The sequence below is a fragment of the Diorhabda carinulata genome, chromosome 7 (assembly GCF_026250575.1).
Source record: "Diorhabda carinulata isolate Delta chromosome 7, icDioCari1.1, whole genome shotgun sequence".
NCBI lineage: Eukaryota > Metazoa > Arthropoda > Insecta > Coleoptera > Chrysomelidae > Diorhabda > Diorhabda carinulata.
In genome coordinates this window covers 8,713,883-8,732,791 of record NC_079466.1, presented here as the reverse complement: position 1 = coordinate 8,732,791, position 18,909 = coordinate 8,713,883, and the positions used below count along the sequence as shown (strand labels likewise).

Genomic DNA, 18,909 nt, shown 5'->3' with positions numbered 1-18,909 from the left:
ATTGTTGGCATCGCAACGTAAGGACGCTTTTTCCCATACCAACTGTCCATATAGGAGTATTGCATATATGATTTAAGGTACCTACACTAAACATACTAAATATAGGGTATGTTCTGTGACTATCAATTGAGACTGAGTTGATTTTGATTGAGACTCTTGAGTAACTGCCTGAAAAATTGAAAATGACATATTTACATAAAAACAGTATATAAAATTTTTTTAGTGATGCTACAATAATTTAAAAAATATAGTAATTATTAAATAATACGTAAGTTTACAACATATTTTTCTTGTGATCAAATTTATATATATTTGATTCAGCAGATCATGAATTTTTCAACTGGGGTAAGTTATTTATCAAAATTAAAATTTAAAAATGTTTTATTACTACTGGTTTTCTTATCACGAATTATTAAACGTTTGCGTAATAAAAATGGAGGTTGGAACGAGTCAGGTAAATAAAATATTACGACCTAATTTCAACACAATACAAATTTAAAATACAATTACTATGAATTTTAATTGATTGTGTGTATGGTTCAAAGTTAAGTTAATATCATTGTTAAATAATTCTTAATTGAATATTCAACTGTACCGGAAAGGGTCATATTGGAAATACATAGGAGTGTGATTTAAATGCTAATATGAGAATTCATTACCTGACTAGGTATTATATTATATATTTTCATAACATGTTATTGAGTTCATTATATTCTATTATTAGAGTTTATTACATTCTTAAAATTTTTCCATCTAAAAATATCAAATGTAAAAGTTGAGAGACTTAACTCATTTTAGTTTTTACTCATAGAACTTCATTAAATAGCTATAAATTAAAACTAAGAAAAAAATTACTTATGATATTAAGATATCATGTTAGCAACACATTGAATATGTATATTTTTTTTGGCGATGATAATTCAAATATGCACAGAATGTTGGCCTCAGGTTCATCACAAATTAAAACCTCCGCCTTTTTTGAACACCAATCTAGAACTGCTGAACACATTACTTTGGTTCTCTCTTTCTTCTTTTGTGCTCGATCTTTCATTTCTTTCACTTAAATTGCTGTCCCGTCTAGGTTAGCCTTTTTTGTGTGCAGAACTCCTTGGGAAGTATTGAGAAACCAGATTCTAGTGGTTCTCTCCTCTTAACATCTTCACCATGGTAGTGCCTGCTAACAGTTTGCCAATTCCAGTGTTCACAGCTAGCATTATCCATCTAATTAAGAAGTATACTGTTATATTGTATCCACCAGGCACAATAATTACCAGGAAAAGTATATTTTTTAAAACCAATGTCTCAAAAAACTGATATAATTCTCAGAGACTTAGTATGAAGCACCAGTAAAACGGAATATTTGAACAATTGTTATATGTACAATATTCTTTCTCTCTCACATAAGTAGTAGATTTCTCATGTCATAATTATTCTTGTTAGAAATTATTAAGCTATAAGAGTAACTGAACTAATTTATTCTGTTCCAGATTTTTTTCGAATGATTTTATTTGTTTTTCAAACTAATGCATCCTACATTAAAGACATTTTTTGGTCATATTGTGTTTTTTAGTGCAGACAATAAATTTTCAGTCATCTATTAAGATTTCTTCGCAGATGGTAATTAATTAATATGAATGTTGTGTTGTGTGAACTGGGTGATTATTTTTAATACCAAAATAGCCATTTTTTTATAGCCACTTATGTTCTACAAAAATTAGTGTTTTACAAAACATACAAATTTAGTGTCATAAATTTGTTAATTCAATTATGATATAAAACAAAACAGATACACATATATTATAATCAAAATTTTAATTTAAACGTGGCAGAAAGGCAAGTAAGATATAAGTTGAATATGGAAATTTAACTATTCTATACTTTTAGATTGTATTGAGGGTACATTGCGACCTGAAGGTCTATTGCGTTCCCCCATTAGAGTTGCTTTTGTAGAATACCATTTACAGTTCGCCCTTCAGTTCCACAGCCTTCATAAAACCAGTATTTGGACTGGCTTCGGGGAGGTCACATATTAGCTCCTATCAATTTCCCGTATTTTCTGCCTTAGTTTGTAATGGCAAGGCATCTTGTGGCTAACTGATTCAAAGATTCTTTCTCAACCACACAGAATTGTATCATTTGAATACCGATGATTACTTGGTTTATTAACTGTGCTGGTCGCTCAAGAGATTTCTGGATCTGATTTATCATTTGGAAACACTGTCATAGAAACAAAGTCATAGAAATATGCTACCTTTTGGAATCCATTGTCTGAAAAGTGAAGAAATGGCAAAGTATTTATTTTGGGACCATCTTATCTTGAATTTTTAAATTTAACTTAAACAATTCTGGTTTTGATTTGTATGTAACATATACATGATGGGTTAATATGTTTAGAATGTATTGAGTTAGGTTTCTCAAAGTTTTTTAAGTTTAAGTGAGATTTACTGCCACTTCACACCTCGCTCATAATTCATTAAATTGTTTGAAATTCAAATGAACATTTTGTCAAATTTGTTTTGTGAAGAATTAAAAACTCTGTACTAACCTACATTTGCAAGTGAATCACTTGAAAGTCCCCTGGGTGTGAAATATAGACCCTCAACATATCCAATAAGGCTTGATGACTTAGGATAGATAGATAACAAGAAAAACTTTTAGTTCTACTTTGTTTATTTTTTTTAATGTACAAGTTAAAATATGATTAATAATGCAGATGTGGATGAATAATGTTAGGGACATTTTGCATATATTAATAAACGTACTACTTATTAACATTTAAAAAATAACAATTAATTTTTAGGTGCTTCCTGTAGTCTTGAGCGTAGGGATAGTTGTTACATCGTTTGTTATATATAAAATATTTTATTCATCTTCAAGCAAAGGTAAAACTTATGATTTTTGCTAATAATTTTGTACATATTTTCCCAATAGTTATGTTGTAATGACAACGTTATTTTCTTGGCAGTTCTAATATATTTTTCACTCTACACAAAGTTAGAACATGAAAGTTCTTTGATTTTTAGGCAAAAGCAAAAAAATATTGCTCAAAGATCCACAAACAAAGTACAAACTACCTTTGATAGAAAAAACTATAATTAGCCATGACACCAGGAATTTTAGATTTGGGTTACCAGAAAAGGATATGGTACTAGGTAAGATTCAAAACTATTATTAATAATAATGATTATAATTTTTCACATTCACATTTTTATCAATTTAAGGTACACAACCATCATTTAGATTAATCTTCTGCTTTGTCTTGTCATTTAAAAAAAAATGATCAACAATTCTATAATTTTAGATTTTTGTAACAGTTTCATTTAAATAAAACGTGAAGTGAGCAAGAATTATGTTGAAAATAATAAATAACTGATGGGAAATGTTTACCAATAGATCAAAATAATTTTATAAAGGGTTTAATGCAATTTCATAATCAAACTGAAACAAAAATATAAAATGATTAAAATAGAAAATAAAAATAATATTCTTACCATCAAGAACACTGTTGGCACTAACATAATCACTGCTGATCTTGAGCTAACTGAGCTGTAGTTTCTTGTAAAAACTTAAATTTCATGGAATTACACATTTTTACAAGAAACTACAACATTTAAAACTGCCGAATCTAATTATTTCAAAATATATTACAATTAGTCTAGTTAGTGTTTCATTGCCACGTTCCCAATAACGCTTATTTATATATATATATATATATATATATATATATATATATATATATATATATATATATATATATATATATATAATATTCTGATTTAAAATTAGTTTTTTTGATAGTTTTTAAAAGAAAGATAAATTTTGACGTTTCGACTTTTCTTATTATATATATATATATATATATATATATATATATATATATATATATATATATATATATATATATATATATAATTTTTTAATATATATGTAACTTATGTAATAAATTAATAATAGGAGCTTTGACATTAGGTGCCTTTTTGCTTTTAGGACTTCCTATTGGTCAGCATATTGTTTTATCTGCAAAAATAAATGATGAATTGGTTATAAGATCTTATACACCAGTATCATCAGATGATGATGAGGGATATGTCGATTTAGTGATAAAGGTAAATTTATTGATTCAAAATTATTATTATAATTATTTCATATACTACGTGATACCTTAGTATTATTTTCTGGCAAAAGCGATTTTCGAATGAACAGGGTTCTATTGCTTGCTTATCTTTCAATTACTAACCTATAACTTGTTTTCGTATTATCATATATTTCTTATTCACTCTCGTTTATTGTTTATTTACTTATTTGCATTTTGATCATATTTCACTCTCAGTTAAAATTTGTTATATTTCCACCAAGCTACCCACTTCACACTCTCTTCTACGTTATTTCCATGATTTTGTTTTTTCTGCAACTCTCGCAATTTGAGATTAATCAAAGACGAAATTTCAAACACTTATCTATCGCTTGATTGTTACATATATTTTATTTCCTAGGTATATTTCAAAAATGTACATCCAAAGTTTCCTGATGGAGGTAAGTTAACACAACATCTGGAAGGTTTGAAAATAGGCGATACTATTGAAGTTCGTGGACCTAATGGCAGAATTGAGTATCTTGGTCATGGTAAATTCACACTTCGGAAGCTCAGAAAGGATCCGCCTGAGCCTATTAACGTCAAGAGAGTGAATTTGATTGCTGGAGGTAAAAACAATTAATTATAGAATTTTCGAACGCGCCACATGAACTATCATATTATACCATAGATATATAATTGATATGTAATCTGCTGTCCACATATATTTTTTGTTCACTTTTCCTAATCTGTATACTTCCAAATCCACGAATACTGCCTAGCATAATTACAACCAAGAACTTGTAAATCATTTATTATTATATTATAGAATTTAGAACTGACAGTTACAGAAAGTTTGTGTTATCTGCATCAATTATTTATGTGGGAGGAAACGGTAGTTGGAATAAAAATTAGAAACGATCATTCATATTATATACTAGGATCTAATCGAGGCTTCTGAGTCTCCCGATCATATTTTTTATTCTTTCTGTGGAGTAATAAAAATAATAACAGGCAAATGTTGTATCATTTGCATTTAAATCTTTTATTATACAAATTTTACAAAATATATGTCTTTTTGATTTTGAAACTGAATGTATAAAGTGGCTTTGAGAGTGATGATCACACATTAGGATCATTAATTTTCTATATAAATGCAGGATAGTTTTGATATTGCAAGAATGTAACGATAGTAGTAAAATACATGTATTTACGTTTAATACATTAGAAGAGAGTAGAGAAGTCTAAGCACTCTAAGCATAGAGTTTTTGACATAATTCCTTTGATAAATAAAAATATCAAATAATTTAATAACCTCAACCTACTCTGTTATTTATGTAGAATTGTGTAGATGGTGACATTTAATCAATTACCCCAATGTTTTAAAATCTGTTTGACAGTTATAAGATATTCAATTCTAAATTCTATATAATTCTTAATCACTTTGTGTACAAGCAATATTTTTTTCAGGTGTTGGAATAACTCCGATTTTACAATTGATCAGACATATTTTAAAGGATCCTACTGATCCTACAGAATGTGCTTTACTATTTGCAAATCAGACCGAGGATGACATTTTGCTAAGGTCAGAATTGGAAGCGGCTGTACAAAGTCGCCCCAACAAATTCAAGTTATGGTACACTTTGGACAGGCCCGAACCAGGTAGTTTTTTAAGTTTTAGTTTTATCAAAATGGTACTTACTACCTATAAACGTGTACTGATAAAGTTCTTGGTATTGGAAGGTGTAGCAAATTCATTAGCGATTGTTAAAAGTATATAAGAACTCTCTAATTTGAACAGAACAAATATTTGATATTTGAAGAACGTCCAACAAGTACATTATGGCTAAAAACACAATAAAAATACATTATGCAAGATCGTCCTAGGCATCTCATTAGACAGTGTAAGCAATATTTTAGTGAAACTTTCAAGTTGCAGAAAGATCTGTGTAAAATAGGTGCCGCATTTAATTAAAATAAATAAAAATCATTTTATCCTCTAATAACGCCAACAAATTTAACGATCGATAATAATATGCGCCGGAAAACCTTCGAGTACGTTGTAGAAACAAAAGTAAATCCAAAAATGCGGCAGCAGCTAAATACTTTTATGGCTCTCTCGACAGCTCGATAGGGAGGAACTTAAACGTTCTACAAGCTTTGGTTGGCTAAAACTTATTGTTAATTTGCGATTAATCTATACTTTATAGACTTGTGATAGTTTGGTGATTTTTGATCGATTTTTTTCGCTTAATGCAGTGATATAACGTTTTGAAACACCCTGTATATGTATATATCCTCAACCGTATAAGTATTGTATTGTATATATGTACTAGATTTCTTCAACCATTTGAGTATAAATTTATTTTTTTCCTCTTTCTAATTTCTTGGGTTCTAATTTGAATTGCCCTTCAACATCATGAATTTGATTTTAAATTTTATTTTGGGACGTTGGTTGTCAAAACCTTTTGTTTTGACAAATCTGGGTACTGCCGAACTGGGGCATTGCATAAGAGTTGTTTGCACTTCTCTAAACATTCTTTCTAATTAACATTCGTTGGGTCTATGAAAGCTCCTTTACGAGTGCATCGAGAAAAGGGTGATGTTATTCTTGCGAAATTTGGTATGAATCTTCTGTATTTGGAATAGGGAAGTTTTTAATGGCCTCTATTTTACAAGGATTGGGCTTAATGCCTTCAGGAGTCACAATGTGACCAAGGAAAGCGACTTCTTTCGTCAGAAATTCAAATTTGTCCAATTGAATTTTCAAATTTGCCTTTCGGAATGTTTCAAAGATTGCAGCAATATGAATCAAGTGTTCTTGAAGGGACTTAGAGAAAATGATGACGTCGTCCATATATACGAAACAACATTTGTGGAGAAAAGGTCCGAGTATGTTATCCATCAATTTTTCGAGAGTGGAAGGTCCGTTTTTAAGACGAAATGGCATTCGTAAAAACTCGTAGTGACCATGGGGTAAGGAAAACGCTGTTTTATCGATTGAATTTGGGTGGACTTCAATTTGATAGAAGCCTTGGGCTAGATCAAGGGTAGTGAAATATGTGGATCTAGATTATCTAAAATGTCTTCTATATTGGGAAGATTATACTTATCTTCAACAGTGTTTTCATTTAGTTTACGGTAGTCAATAACCATACGGAATTTTTTCTTGCCGGAAGCATCGTTTTTTTTTGGTACAACCCAAACAGGGGCGGAATAAGGAGACATTGATGGTCTAATAATTTTTTTTGTCGAGTAATTGATTAATCTGTCTGGAAATTTCTTCTTGCATTGCTTTCGGATGTCAGAAGCATTTGACGTAAATTGGGTTTTCGTCTTTTGTTCTTATTTCGTGCTTAATGGCCGAAGTAAAAGTTAAATCGGAATCGGAAAATATCCTATTATTTTCATGGATCTCAACGTGAAGGGCTTATTATAAATGTGATTTGAGTTGGAAAAGGTAGAAGCTTTAGGAGATATAACTAACCTGTATCAATTAAAATTTTTAGTTTTGATTTTGGCATAATGAAGTATGGTAGTTGGGGGTTGTTACGAATATTATTAAGATTTATTGAATTTGTGTTTCAAGAGTGGCTTCGTAAAAATTTTCGTCCTGGACGTCTGGATGAGAATTTTCGTTTTCAAAATTGTCATTTGTTTCGTAAAAGTCTAAAGTATCGTTAGGGTTGAAGTTTTCATTTGGGAATCAACATTAAAATTAAAAGTTTTTCTCGTGGAAGTACTCATTGGTTGGTTTCTAGTAGAAATAGTTTGTACACCACTCATTGGTTGTGGGACATTTCAAGAAGTTAGAAAATTTCTTTGGTGTTGTGGAGCAAGGGGATTTGGATTATTTCCAAAAGAATTGCTGGTAGATGGATTATTAAATGTATGGTTATTACCAAAAGTATTATTAGACTGAGATCTATTAAAACTTTGGTTATTTCTTCCTCTGTTATTTTGAAAGTTTGATTAAGTCTATTGTGGTTTGAAGGAATGGAATTTTGTTACGATTTTTGGATAGAGGGTAGTCTTCTATTTTCACAATATGGCTCGTTAATGCCAGTGCAAAACGTTTTGAGAGCAATATTTTTAAAGTATGGGGTTTTGAAATTTACAGTTTCTATATTATGATTAAGAGCTATGTGTTGAAGCAAATCATTTAAATTATTAGAGATTCTTTGGTGATATTGGTCCATAAGTCTCATTATCGTATTGAACTGTTGTAGATAATTGAGTTAGTAAAATATCTTCGGACCGTCGATCTCCGTATTTAGCTAGTAATGCTGGACGTGCATCAGTCCAAAGTATTAAATTTGAGTAGTTTAAAAAATCAGTAGGTTCACCTTTTATACGAGAAATAATATTTGCATTTAATATGAATTCTTGAGGTTGAGTGAGATTCTGTGACCGAAGGAACGTAATTAAGTTATCTACCAATTTTACAAATGTTGGAAAGATTATCTTTCGAACTAAATTCAGGTAGAGTGGCACAGAGGCTGGAGATATCATTGTTTTGAAGAGACATATTCTATTAGCTGAAGTAGAACTGTCCAAAGGGTTTATAGAGAGATTTGACAATGATAAATGTAAGTTACTTTCAGAAATATTGCTAAAAGTGCTCATAAATAATGTGAAAAGGAACGTTGTACTTACAAGAGGATGATCACTGGTGATGTCTTCTGCATACTACGTTTTTCTCGCCTTGGTTCGATGGATCGTCTCGTTAACTAATCAACTAAAGTTGACCAGGGAAACTTGTGTTTCTGTATGAATTTGATCCTGTTTGCAGCGCCAGAAATGTTCTTTGAGACACTTTTAACTTTTTTAAAAAGTATTTTTATTTACAATAAACGACTATAATTTCTACAGAAAACAACTTTACAGAAAAATCCATATTTTAACAATGAACAGTAACAAAACAATGAATGGACTCGAATATATATATATATATATATATATATATATATATATACATATTAAGTTGAGTAGTAGTGATCGACAGTGACATTCTATCAATGTACTCACTAACTAACGTGTTGTCATTGTAAATATAATAGAGTGTAAGCGTTTTAAATGTGTAAATTGAAAATATACTAGTTATTTGAAGATATGGTTTTATTAAGTTCCCATTGATAGCAATGGAGTCCCTTGCCCTTTTACAACACATTCAATCACTACAATGTTATACCGGACCTACGCAGTCGTTAAATTGCCTATGTAGGATTAGAATGTAATTTACTGTTTTAAAAATAAATAACTATAAAACAACGTCTGTGGTCTCTGCTGCAATTATAATTTAATGTTTTATTTCCATTGTTTTTAGGTTGGAAATATAGTACTGGTTTTATCAATGAAGAAATGATAAAAGATCATCTATTTCCTGCTTCCGATGATACTTTGAATCTGATGTGTGGTCCTCCACCGATGATTAATTTCGCTTGTACGCCGAATTTGGAAAAACTGGGTCATAAGAAGGAGAGGTTGATTGCTTATTAATATATAAATAGCGTTTGTTGCAACATTTGTAATAACTTTTTCGTTTTTTCGTTGCAATAATGCATGCTTTTCAATAGTTAACCATTGTTCTATTTACTGGCAAATTTCGAATAATTGTAACTGTAAGGGAGCTGTTCTTGAAAAAAAAAAGAAACAATTCTTAATATAATTTATTTCATTATAAGGATAAAAATTATGTTAAAATAATAATTGACTCGAAGTATGTTTGGAATAATTTCAATAAATAATAAAATTTAGAACCATTACAAATTTTATTAATAAAACAATTTCCATTACTTTAGTATAAATTTGGAAGAATTGTTGATTCACTATCAGATTTTAACAAGATAGTAACTCCTTGCATATGAAACCAAGTATAAATAAATAATCTATGGACATGTCTTTTTTTTAATTAAATCTAATAAAGTATTTATATATCACAATAGTATATAAATTGTTTTCTTAAAAATATATGAATTAATCAAATATTCTAAATATCTTATCATTGCAATGTATCATAATATACATTCACTAGCAAAATCAATACATAATTTGTTTTGCCAAAATTTTAAACTAACTGTGGGAAATGTGCTTCGGCAATTATATAGAATTGGGAATACTTTTTGTGAGTCATGTGAAATTATCGCCGATTTCTATAGCATTAAGACTTCAAGAGCTAAGACGTAAGGATTGTTACATTTATTTCACTTTTTTAATATTTTGTGCGGTGTTATTAACGAGAAATAAGCAATGACACGACAAGGAGATGACTTGGGAGTTCAATTTGGGGCCCCGAATGCAACTAGGTCTCGTTTACTAGAGAGAGAATACCATTAGTAGTCGAATATAAAGTTTTTCTCAGAGTTTTTTCTATTTGAGAAATTTAATGTGAGGCAGGTTCACAAGAGAGAGTACATAAAAGAGCGAATGAAATATTTGTGTAGAACTACGCCTACAAACAATGTAATCGTATGATGGCGGGTTGGTAGCCATATATTCATATGAAAAGTCACAGCAATATAGTTGAAAGAGATCTTGCTTACATGTATATTGCTTGTATCAAAACCACTATTTAAAGAACAAAAATGAAGATCTGAACATTAAGTGGCCAATTAACAGTCCTTACCTCAATTCAATAAAGGTCCTGGGAAGTTATTGATAGTCACTTACGAGGATTATTAAATCCGTCAAAACAATTTAAGTTGACTATATCTTTTGGATTCATTCAAATATGGAATGCTGATAGTAGAGCATCTACTAGTACTAACAACTTGAGAAGTCTGACAAAGAACTTTCAGAAATTTTGGACGGAGAGCATTGAGTTGAAAATTCACATCCAAAATACCTTTCTAGGTATAGGTGTCGAGCAGAGAGCTAAAAGGACTTCCCAAACAATCTACAATATGGAATACTCAAAATAAAAACAGAAATGAGATTCACGGCATTTTATCTAACTTTACTTAATGCCAGAGGAGGAAATAATACAATAATAGTGAAATTAAATAATACATAAATTTTATCTTTTTAATCCCACCTTTATAAAATATTTTTTTTCAAATTCATTGCAATACTCTAAGGTAAAATATTGAAATTATGATTTGATTTTATTGAGATGTAGTATAAATATGCAATAATTCCTCACATTTTGAAAAGTGCAGTGAAAAGCTACGCCAAACACATATTTCTGATATTGATTTATAAACTTTTTTTTTTACAAAAAGCACTCTTCAAAATTCCGAGTTTTTGAGTTTTTAAGCCTCACTGTACAGTGTAGTTTTATATAATATATATATATATATATATATATATATATATATATATATATATATATATATATATATATATATATATATATATATATATAATTAAAAAATAGAGCTCATTATCTGTGGTAACTGGAGAAGTGAGAGGTTAACATGATAAGATGCTGCCTTTAACATTATGATGATGTACTCCATATTAAAAAAATTATACACCCTTAAAATAAAGAAAACAAACATTACATTTAGTACAAAATTCTTTATTTTTATTTCTTAGTAAAGATTTGAAACAATTTATTCGGTATTACCCTATTGGATAATATCTATTTTGCTTGTGATTGACATTAGTAGATTCTACCAATATCGGACTACAATTAAATTATTGTTCATACATGAATTACACACATGATTGCACGTGTATCATTGGAACTATGAAAACCTGTTCAACAGGAGCCCTTGAGATTATCACAGATCTTACAACTCTTCATCTGGTGACAGACAGTTCAGCCCTTGAGGCTTTTATCAGAATATGCGGGGAATGAGAATATTAAAACTATATATATATAGGTACAGATATATATATATATATATATATATATATATATATATATATATATATATATATATATATATATATATATATATATATATATATATCTGTACCTCGGAGGGATACAACACTATGTCCATTTTTTTCCATATTGACTTTATTACAGAGTTAAAATCAGCTTTTTTCTCATATTTCTTAGAGGAATAGAGCACTATGTCAAAACGAAGTTAGATCCGGATATAGCATGTTTTAGAACAAAACCAAGTCCACTTTCATTTAGAGGGATAGAACACCATGTGGACTTGGTGTTTTATCCTTCTGCAGCATGTGAATTACTACTGGACATAGTGTTGTATACCTCTACACAGCCTGGCGGATTGTTAGTGAACTAGTACTGTCCGTTCAAGAAAACGAGACCTTGCCTCCAATAAGTCAAAACAAAATACTCTACAATATTATTTTACAGTAAAAGGCATACGAACTAGAGTATGTAAACTTATGTTTTTAAATACACTATCTATATCAAACACCGTGGTAGTTAATGTTTTGAAAAATATTGAACCAGGTGGAATTGTAAAAATTGATCAAAGGGGTAAGCAAACTCCCGTCAATAAAACACATAATGACACTGTTGAAAGTGTAGTAAGACACATCTCTTCCTTCCCAAATTATAGCAGTCATTACACTAGGGAAAATAGTGATATGAAGTATTTGGGTCTGCACCTGAACATAGAGAAAATGTATGAACTGTATGTAGAGGATTGTAATGAAAATGATTCCAACCCCTTTGTTAATAGCTAAAAAATGGCTCTACTACGATGTGTTCAACAAAAAATTTAAGTTGAATTTCAAACCACCAGAAATAGACACGTGTGACACATGTGATTATTTTCAAGCAAAATTAAAAAATAATTTGATTCTAGATGAAAAAAATTCTATTGAGGAAGACCATAATGCACATCTGGATGAATCTAAATTAAGGTATGATTTAAAAAGCGAGGACACCAAAAGGGCTAACAAAACCCTTAACTCAGATTTGCCTACTGTCCTACCAAAAGGACACTGAATATTACAGGAATCTTTGTTAAATTTTTTGAGATACAGTTATTTGAATCTAGATGTCGCTTGACCAAATGTCACCCCAAACATTATTCTTGAAATTTCTTTTACAAAATCAGTGGAAGTTTATTGTTTTATTGAGCACGTGGTAAAACAATTTGTGATGGACGAACCTTTACCTTTCCGCTTAGTTGGGTAAGTTTTTGAGGACTTTGTTTTATTCTATTTTTAGTTTTCGTTGAACATGCATGTAAATGTATGTATCAGGTTTTAGCTGATGCAGCTTGCTTATAAAAAGAACCGTTTTTAATCAATCAGTATCAGAAAAATCATGTGTACTTCTAGAAGGACAGTAGGCAAACCGATATTCTTTTACAGGGGTCTCACTCTGAATGAACTATTGCAAATCATTGAAGAAGATGATCACAATGAAGTTGATGACGAAATATCGCTTACAATTATGCCGCCCAAAAATTCTTGCGAGGAAGTTACTGATGAAGATTCAGGCGATGAAGATCATTTAGATATTAACAATTTGCCTGGATCGCAACTTCTAGCCGAGGCAGAAATTTTTGAACCTAATGTTGAAGAAGATGTTAATATTTCTTTACCAAGCGATTCAGGTAGTGATGATAATGAAGAAAATCTGCCATTGTCGGATGTAAAACGTCTTCTGAAAAACTCCCAACATATGTATGTGAAGAAAAATTATGCTTGGAGAAACCACGACTTAACACCTAATAATATAGAAGTTCCAAAACCACAAATTGTTCAAAATGAAAATTCGGTTATTGAATTGTTTTCGTTATTTTGGGGTGACGAAGTTATAGATTTATTTGTCTACTATTCTAATATGTACGCTACAAGCAAAAATAGGGTTGGAAACATAACAAAAGAAGAAATGAAAAATTTTTTGGCCATCCTACTACTGTCTGGTTATCAAAAATTACCCAGACGTAGAATGTATTGGGAAAATTCTTCTGACACGCAAAATCAGCTTGTTATAAATTCGTTATCTAGAGATCGTTTTGAGTATATTTTCAGTAATTTACATTGCTGTGATAACACGAATTTAGACAAGACAGACAGATTTGCCAAAGTACGATTATTGATAAATAAAATGAACAGTTTATTCCAACAGTATGCACCAGTAACTGAAAATCACAGTGTGGATGAAGCCATGGTGCCTTATTATGGTCGCCATGGCTGTAAGCAATTCATACGTGGTAAACCCATACGTTATGGGTACAAATTATGGACAGGTTGTACCAGCAAAGGGTATGTTATTTGGGTAGAGCCGTACCAAGGTACGGAAATAAAGCCCTGTTATAAGGAACTGGGTTTAGGACCATCTGTGATTCTGCAATATACCGACATAATCAATTCTATTCAAAGCTTTCCCTATCACATTTTTTGCGACAATTTCTTTACGACTATACCACTTCTGAGTGAAATGACTAGAAGAAATTTGAAGATAACAGGAACCATAAGAGAAAATCGCACGTCAAAATGTCCACTGGCAAATAAATCCCAGTTCAAGAAAAAAAGTAGAGGTTTTATTGAATACAAAACTAACGAAGAAAACACTGTAGTTGTTAAATGGCATGACAATAACGTTGTCACTTTAGCATCCAATGCCTTGCCTGTTCACCCTACTCATTCAGTTAGTCGTTATTCTCTCAAAGAAAAAAAGAAAATTAAGGTAGACCAACATCATAATATATTTACTTATAACAAATATATGGGAGGCGTTGACAGGGCAGATCAAAATATAAGTCTCTACAGAATAGGTTTGAGAGGAAAGAAGTGGTACATTCCTCTTATATTTCACATGTTAGATCTTGCGGTTCAAAATGCATGGCAACTTCACAGGGAACAAAATGGAAAACGGGATCATCTAGGATTTCGAAGGAGAATAGTCATGACCATTTTAGAAGGAAACCAACGAAAATTTGCGAAGAGATCGAAGTTGTCACAATCACATAACCGTGAGATGAGATATGATCGTATTGATCACTTAATTGTGACACAAGGGAAGCAAACCAGGTGTCGCATGTGCCACAAAAAAGTCTCCACCAAGTGTGAGAAGTGTGATGCTGCATTACATGTTGTATGTTTTAAGCCTTACTATGTGAAAGAAATCTAATCAAACTTTATTTTTTTTCTATACATTTTTTGAATAAATTTATGTTACTTTGTTTTAAATAAAATTTTACTTTTATAGAAAATAAAATTATAGTATTCAAGTGCCTACAGTCCTTCTAAAAGGACAGTCATTTTTGAAAAAACTACAGATGGGAATCGAAAATTTCCAAATGATTATGTTTCAGAGCCATAAAAACAACTACTTACAATAAGAAAGAACAAAATAAAAACAAAAAAAAATTTCAGGCATATCTGGGTTAAGGTATTAACGGGTGATCTTCAAAAATGTTTGCCGTCACCCCTTATAACAAATTGCATAAGCTTTTACAAGAGAAAACTTTGGACGTTGAATTACACCCTTTTTGATTCTTCTGATTCGTCAGTCCATTGTATTATGTGGGACGAATCCAAAGGAGCTCGTGGCGGAAATGAAATCGGATCTGCATTACTGAAATGGGCAGATACCGTCATTCCTGGCAGTGACATTGAAGAAATCATTCTGTGGTCGGATAATTGTTACGGCCAGAATAAGAATATTACCATTATTATGTGTTTCTTTTGGATACTCAATAAGTATCCTCAAGTAAAAATCATCACTCAAAAGTTTCTACTAAAGGGCCACACGCATATGGAGGCGGATACTGTCCATGCACTGATAGAGCGGAAGAGAAAAAAACTTAACAACATGACAATTCTAACGCCCTGGGATTGGCAGCAGTTAGTCAGACATACCTCAATGAAATGTACTGTGCATAATATGGACCTGGAAGATTTTAAAAATTTTAGGTCTTTGTACGATGTCAATACATGTGAAAATCCACCCTTTATTAATAGAAAAAAAGATGTCAACAAAGAACAAGTTCTTCTATCAACCTGTGTTTAACTGCAAGTAAAACAGAACAGCATGGGAACTCTGTTTTTGAAAAGTAATTTCGCTGATGAAAACCAGGAGATTGACCTTGTTAGGTTTCGAAGGCGACACCTTACATTACCAAACGATTTGCAACTGGTAACACCAAGTCCAATACCAACATCACAACAAAAGTATAATGATCTATTGGCATTACTATCATATGTTCCTACAGTTTGCCATGACTTTTATAAAAACTTAAAGCATACTAGTAATACCACTAGTGAGTACCCTGAAGGAGACTTACCTGATGATGACTGAGTTTTTTGCATCTAAAATACCATTTTAGTTGAATACATAGATGTATTATTTGTATTTGTAAAGAGAATTATAAATAAAATAGTTAAATACATTTTGTAAGTCAAATAGTATTGTGTTTGTTATTGAATATCCCACATTAGGTCTTATAGTACAATAACTTTATTAGAGGGATACAACACCATGTCCATTAAAAAGTAAAAATAACCGTAAAAAAGGTTTTAATTTTATTTTATAACAACTGCATGATGTAAATAACAATAAATAGAATGTTCTGGTAAAATATTGTTTCAACATCTCAATAAATAGCTGTGCCAATAACACACATATATATATATATATATATATATATATATATATATATATATATACATACATATATATATATATATATATATATATATATATATAAATTTCTTAGACCTTCTGATATATTAATGCGTCTAAATTTTAGGTCTTTTCTGTTTTAAAATAAGTTTTTTTTTCTTTAAGTCTTTATCAAAATATGATATTGACACTGACAATTTGCTTAATTATATTGATTTATCTATAGATCTCCTTCATCATGAATATCAAAATAACGATAAAATCCACTTAGAACTTTGTTCCAATAAGAAAAATTAATTTTTTCTCTGGTTCCCACATCTCAAATATATAGCGGTAATCAATTAAATTTATTAGAATTTACAAAATAGATAAATTTTACTATATATATTATTTAGATCTTTTTTATCATTTATAGCTTTTTCGTTCTTATCAATGTGAACCATTTCTAAAAATTCTCTTTTCCGTTTAAAGAATTTTTGAATCTTTATAATTGAATTTATGTTTTTTTGATATCTCATGGTTCGTTAATGTTGTTCTATTTTTTTTTTCGTATTGATGACCTCTTAGTCTATTTTCTAAATACTGAGATGTATAACAATACTAAAATTTTACTTGCAATAATTAATTTATTCTATCAACGTCAATTTGAATATTGAATTCCATGAGTTTAAAAATTTTTACAAGCATTAATAATATCAAATATATATATATATATATATATATATATATATATATATATATATATATATATATAAATATATAGATTGTGAAGTTGAATTTCATATTAACAATGATGTTGAATTGCAATTGTTGAATTACAATTTGAAAAATAGTTGATGTGTGGTTCAATAAATAGAATGCTTCTAATATAATTGGTGAAATAATAAAAGATCAAATTCAGTTTTTTATATTTTTACTGGCTTTTGGTTTTAATGTAACTTTATTTTTTTGTAAAAATATACCGTAAGATTCAACATTTCCGTCCTAAGGAAGATAAAAATAGGTTATAACTGGTACAATGGTAATTGCTTAAATGTTGAAATTTTCTTTTACAAAGTTCTTAGGTTTCGTAGTAACGACGTTTTCTGAATGGACCCTCTTTTTTTTGCGTATTGAATTGGACCTGAGAGAATCATTTCCAATAACAAGTATTGTGAGTTTTTTTTGTGTGGCCTGGTTGTTACTTTTGTCATATAACAATTTCAATAATGAAAGATATTAATTTGTCCTTTACCCAGCTTTATTCGAGTGATAAATTTGGATAGCATAATTTAATTTTTACTCAATTTTTTCCTTTAGTACCTCGTACAGGCAATATTTAATCCATTCATGCCATATTGTGGTCATTTTATTCTTATAATCACTGGTTAATTCGATTTTTCTTTGCATTTTACAAAGTATTCTGAAATAAAATATGCAATTTTATATCCACTATGAGCTTTTTTGTTTTTTATCTTTTGGTTGTATGATTTAAAAAAAACAAATTTTCTCTAAATTTTCATTTTCAATTTAGTAGTTTTCACTAGCAGATTCACAAAGTGCGTTTAGAAAAGGCCCAAGTATACAAAACCACATTTTTGCACTTTTTGCATTGACATGTGTATTTTTCATTTATCGATGTGTATAAGGCATTCCATAGGGTTCCCAGAGTATGGGAAAGTTTACGGCGGACAAATGTGAGTAACAAGGGAAAAAAAGGCGATAAAAAAATATATGTCGTATTTATGGACGATATAATTAAGCGGTGCGGAGAAAAAACAAGTAGCATATATGTGGAACATAGATATGTAGAAAGAGTAGAAATTTCAGACTGTACATTTGCAGATGATGTAGCATTAATAACAGGAATTGAAAAAGAATTATAAAAAAACTTAATTATATGGAACCAAGTACTAGAAGAAAATGAATAGAAAGGAAATGAAGGTGTTGACAATAAACAACGAAGGCTAACAAATGCATATGCATATAGAAGGTGAAGAAATAGAATAAGTAAACGTAGTGCAATATCTAGAAGTTGAACTAGAAGCAGATGGTATCCTAGAGACGGAAATAAATAGGATAATTGAAAATACAAACTAAATATACTATCCTCTAGTCCAGTGTTTCTCAACCGCCGGTCCGCGAAATATCCAGCTTTTATAGGCCTACGTCCGATACAGTACCTACATTAGAATAATAATAGTTTACTAGTTTAAAAAATAATGTAATGTTTGATGAAAAATACAACAAACTGGCAACTATGTACCTAATCGCGTTTCATAAATTGCCGTACCACCAGCGTTGCCAGTCTATTATAATTATAATAGATCTATTATTATTCAGCAGACCT

General features: G+C 30.1%; 2 protein-coding genes across 3 annotated transcripts; both read left to right on the top strand.

The window, feature by feature from the left end:
• Positions 1-35: 35 nt before the first annotated feature.
• On the top strand, positions 36-10,025 carry LOC130896653 (NADH-cytochrome b5 reductase 3). 2 transcript variants are annotated; one of them, XM_057804883.1, is made up of 7 exons: positions 36-345; positions 2,801-2,882; positions 3,024-3,152; positions 3,988-4,106; positions 4,494-4,701; positions 5,543-5,734; positions 9,399-10,025. In XM_057804883.1, the coding sequence occupies exons 1-7, from the start codon at positions 328-330 to the stop codon at positions 9,569-9,571; spliced, it is 921 nt and encodes a 306-aa protein (XP_057660866.1). In that variant the 5' UTR covers positions 36-327; the 3' UTR covers positions 9,572-10,025. The 2 variants fall into 2 exon arrangements, with proteins under 2 accessions (XP_057660866.1, XP_057660865.1); XM_057804882.1 differs by lacking the exon at positions 36-345 and adding an exon at positions 397-454.
• Positions 10,026-13,271: 3,246 nt separating this feature from the next.
• On the top strand, positions 13,272-15,086 carry LOC130896554 (piggyBac transposable element-derived protein 3-like). Its single transcript, XM_057804734.1, has one exon. The coding sequence runs from the start codon at positions 13,272-13,274 to the stop codon at positions 15,084-15,086; it is 1,815 nt and encodes a 604-aa protein (XP_057660717.1).
• The last annotated feature ends 3,823 nt before the right edge of the window (positions 15,087-18,909 follow it).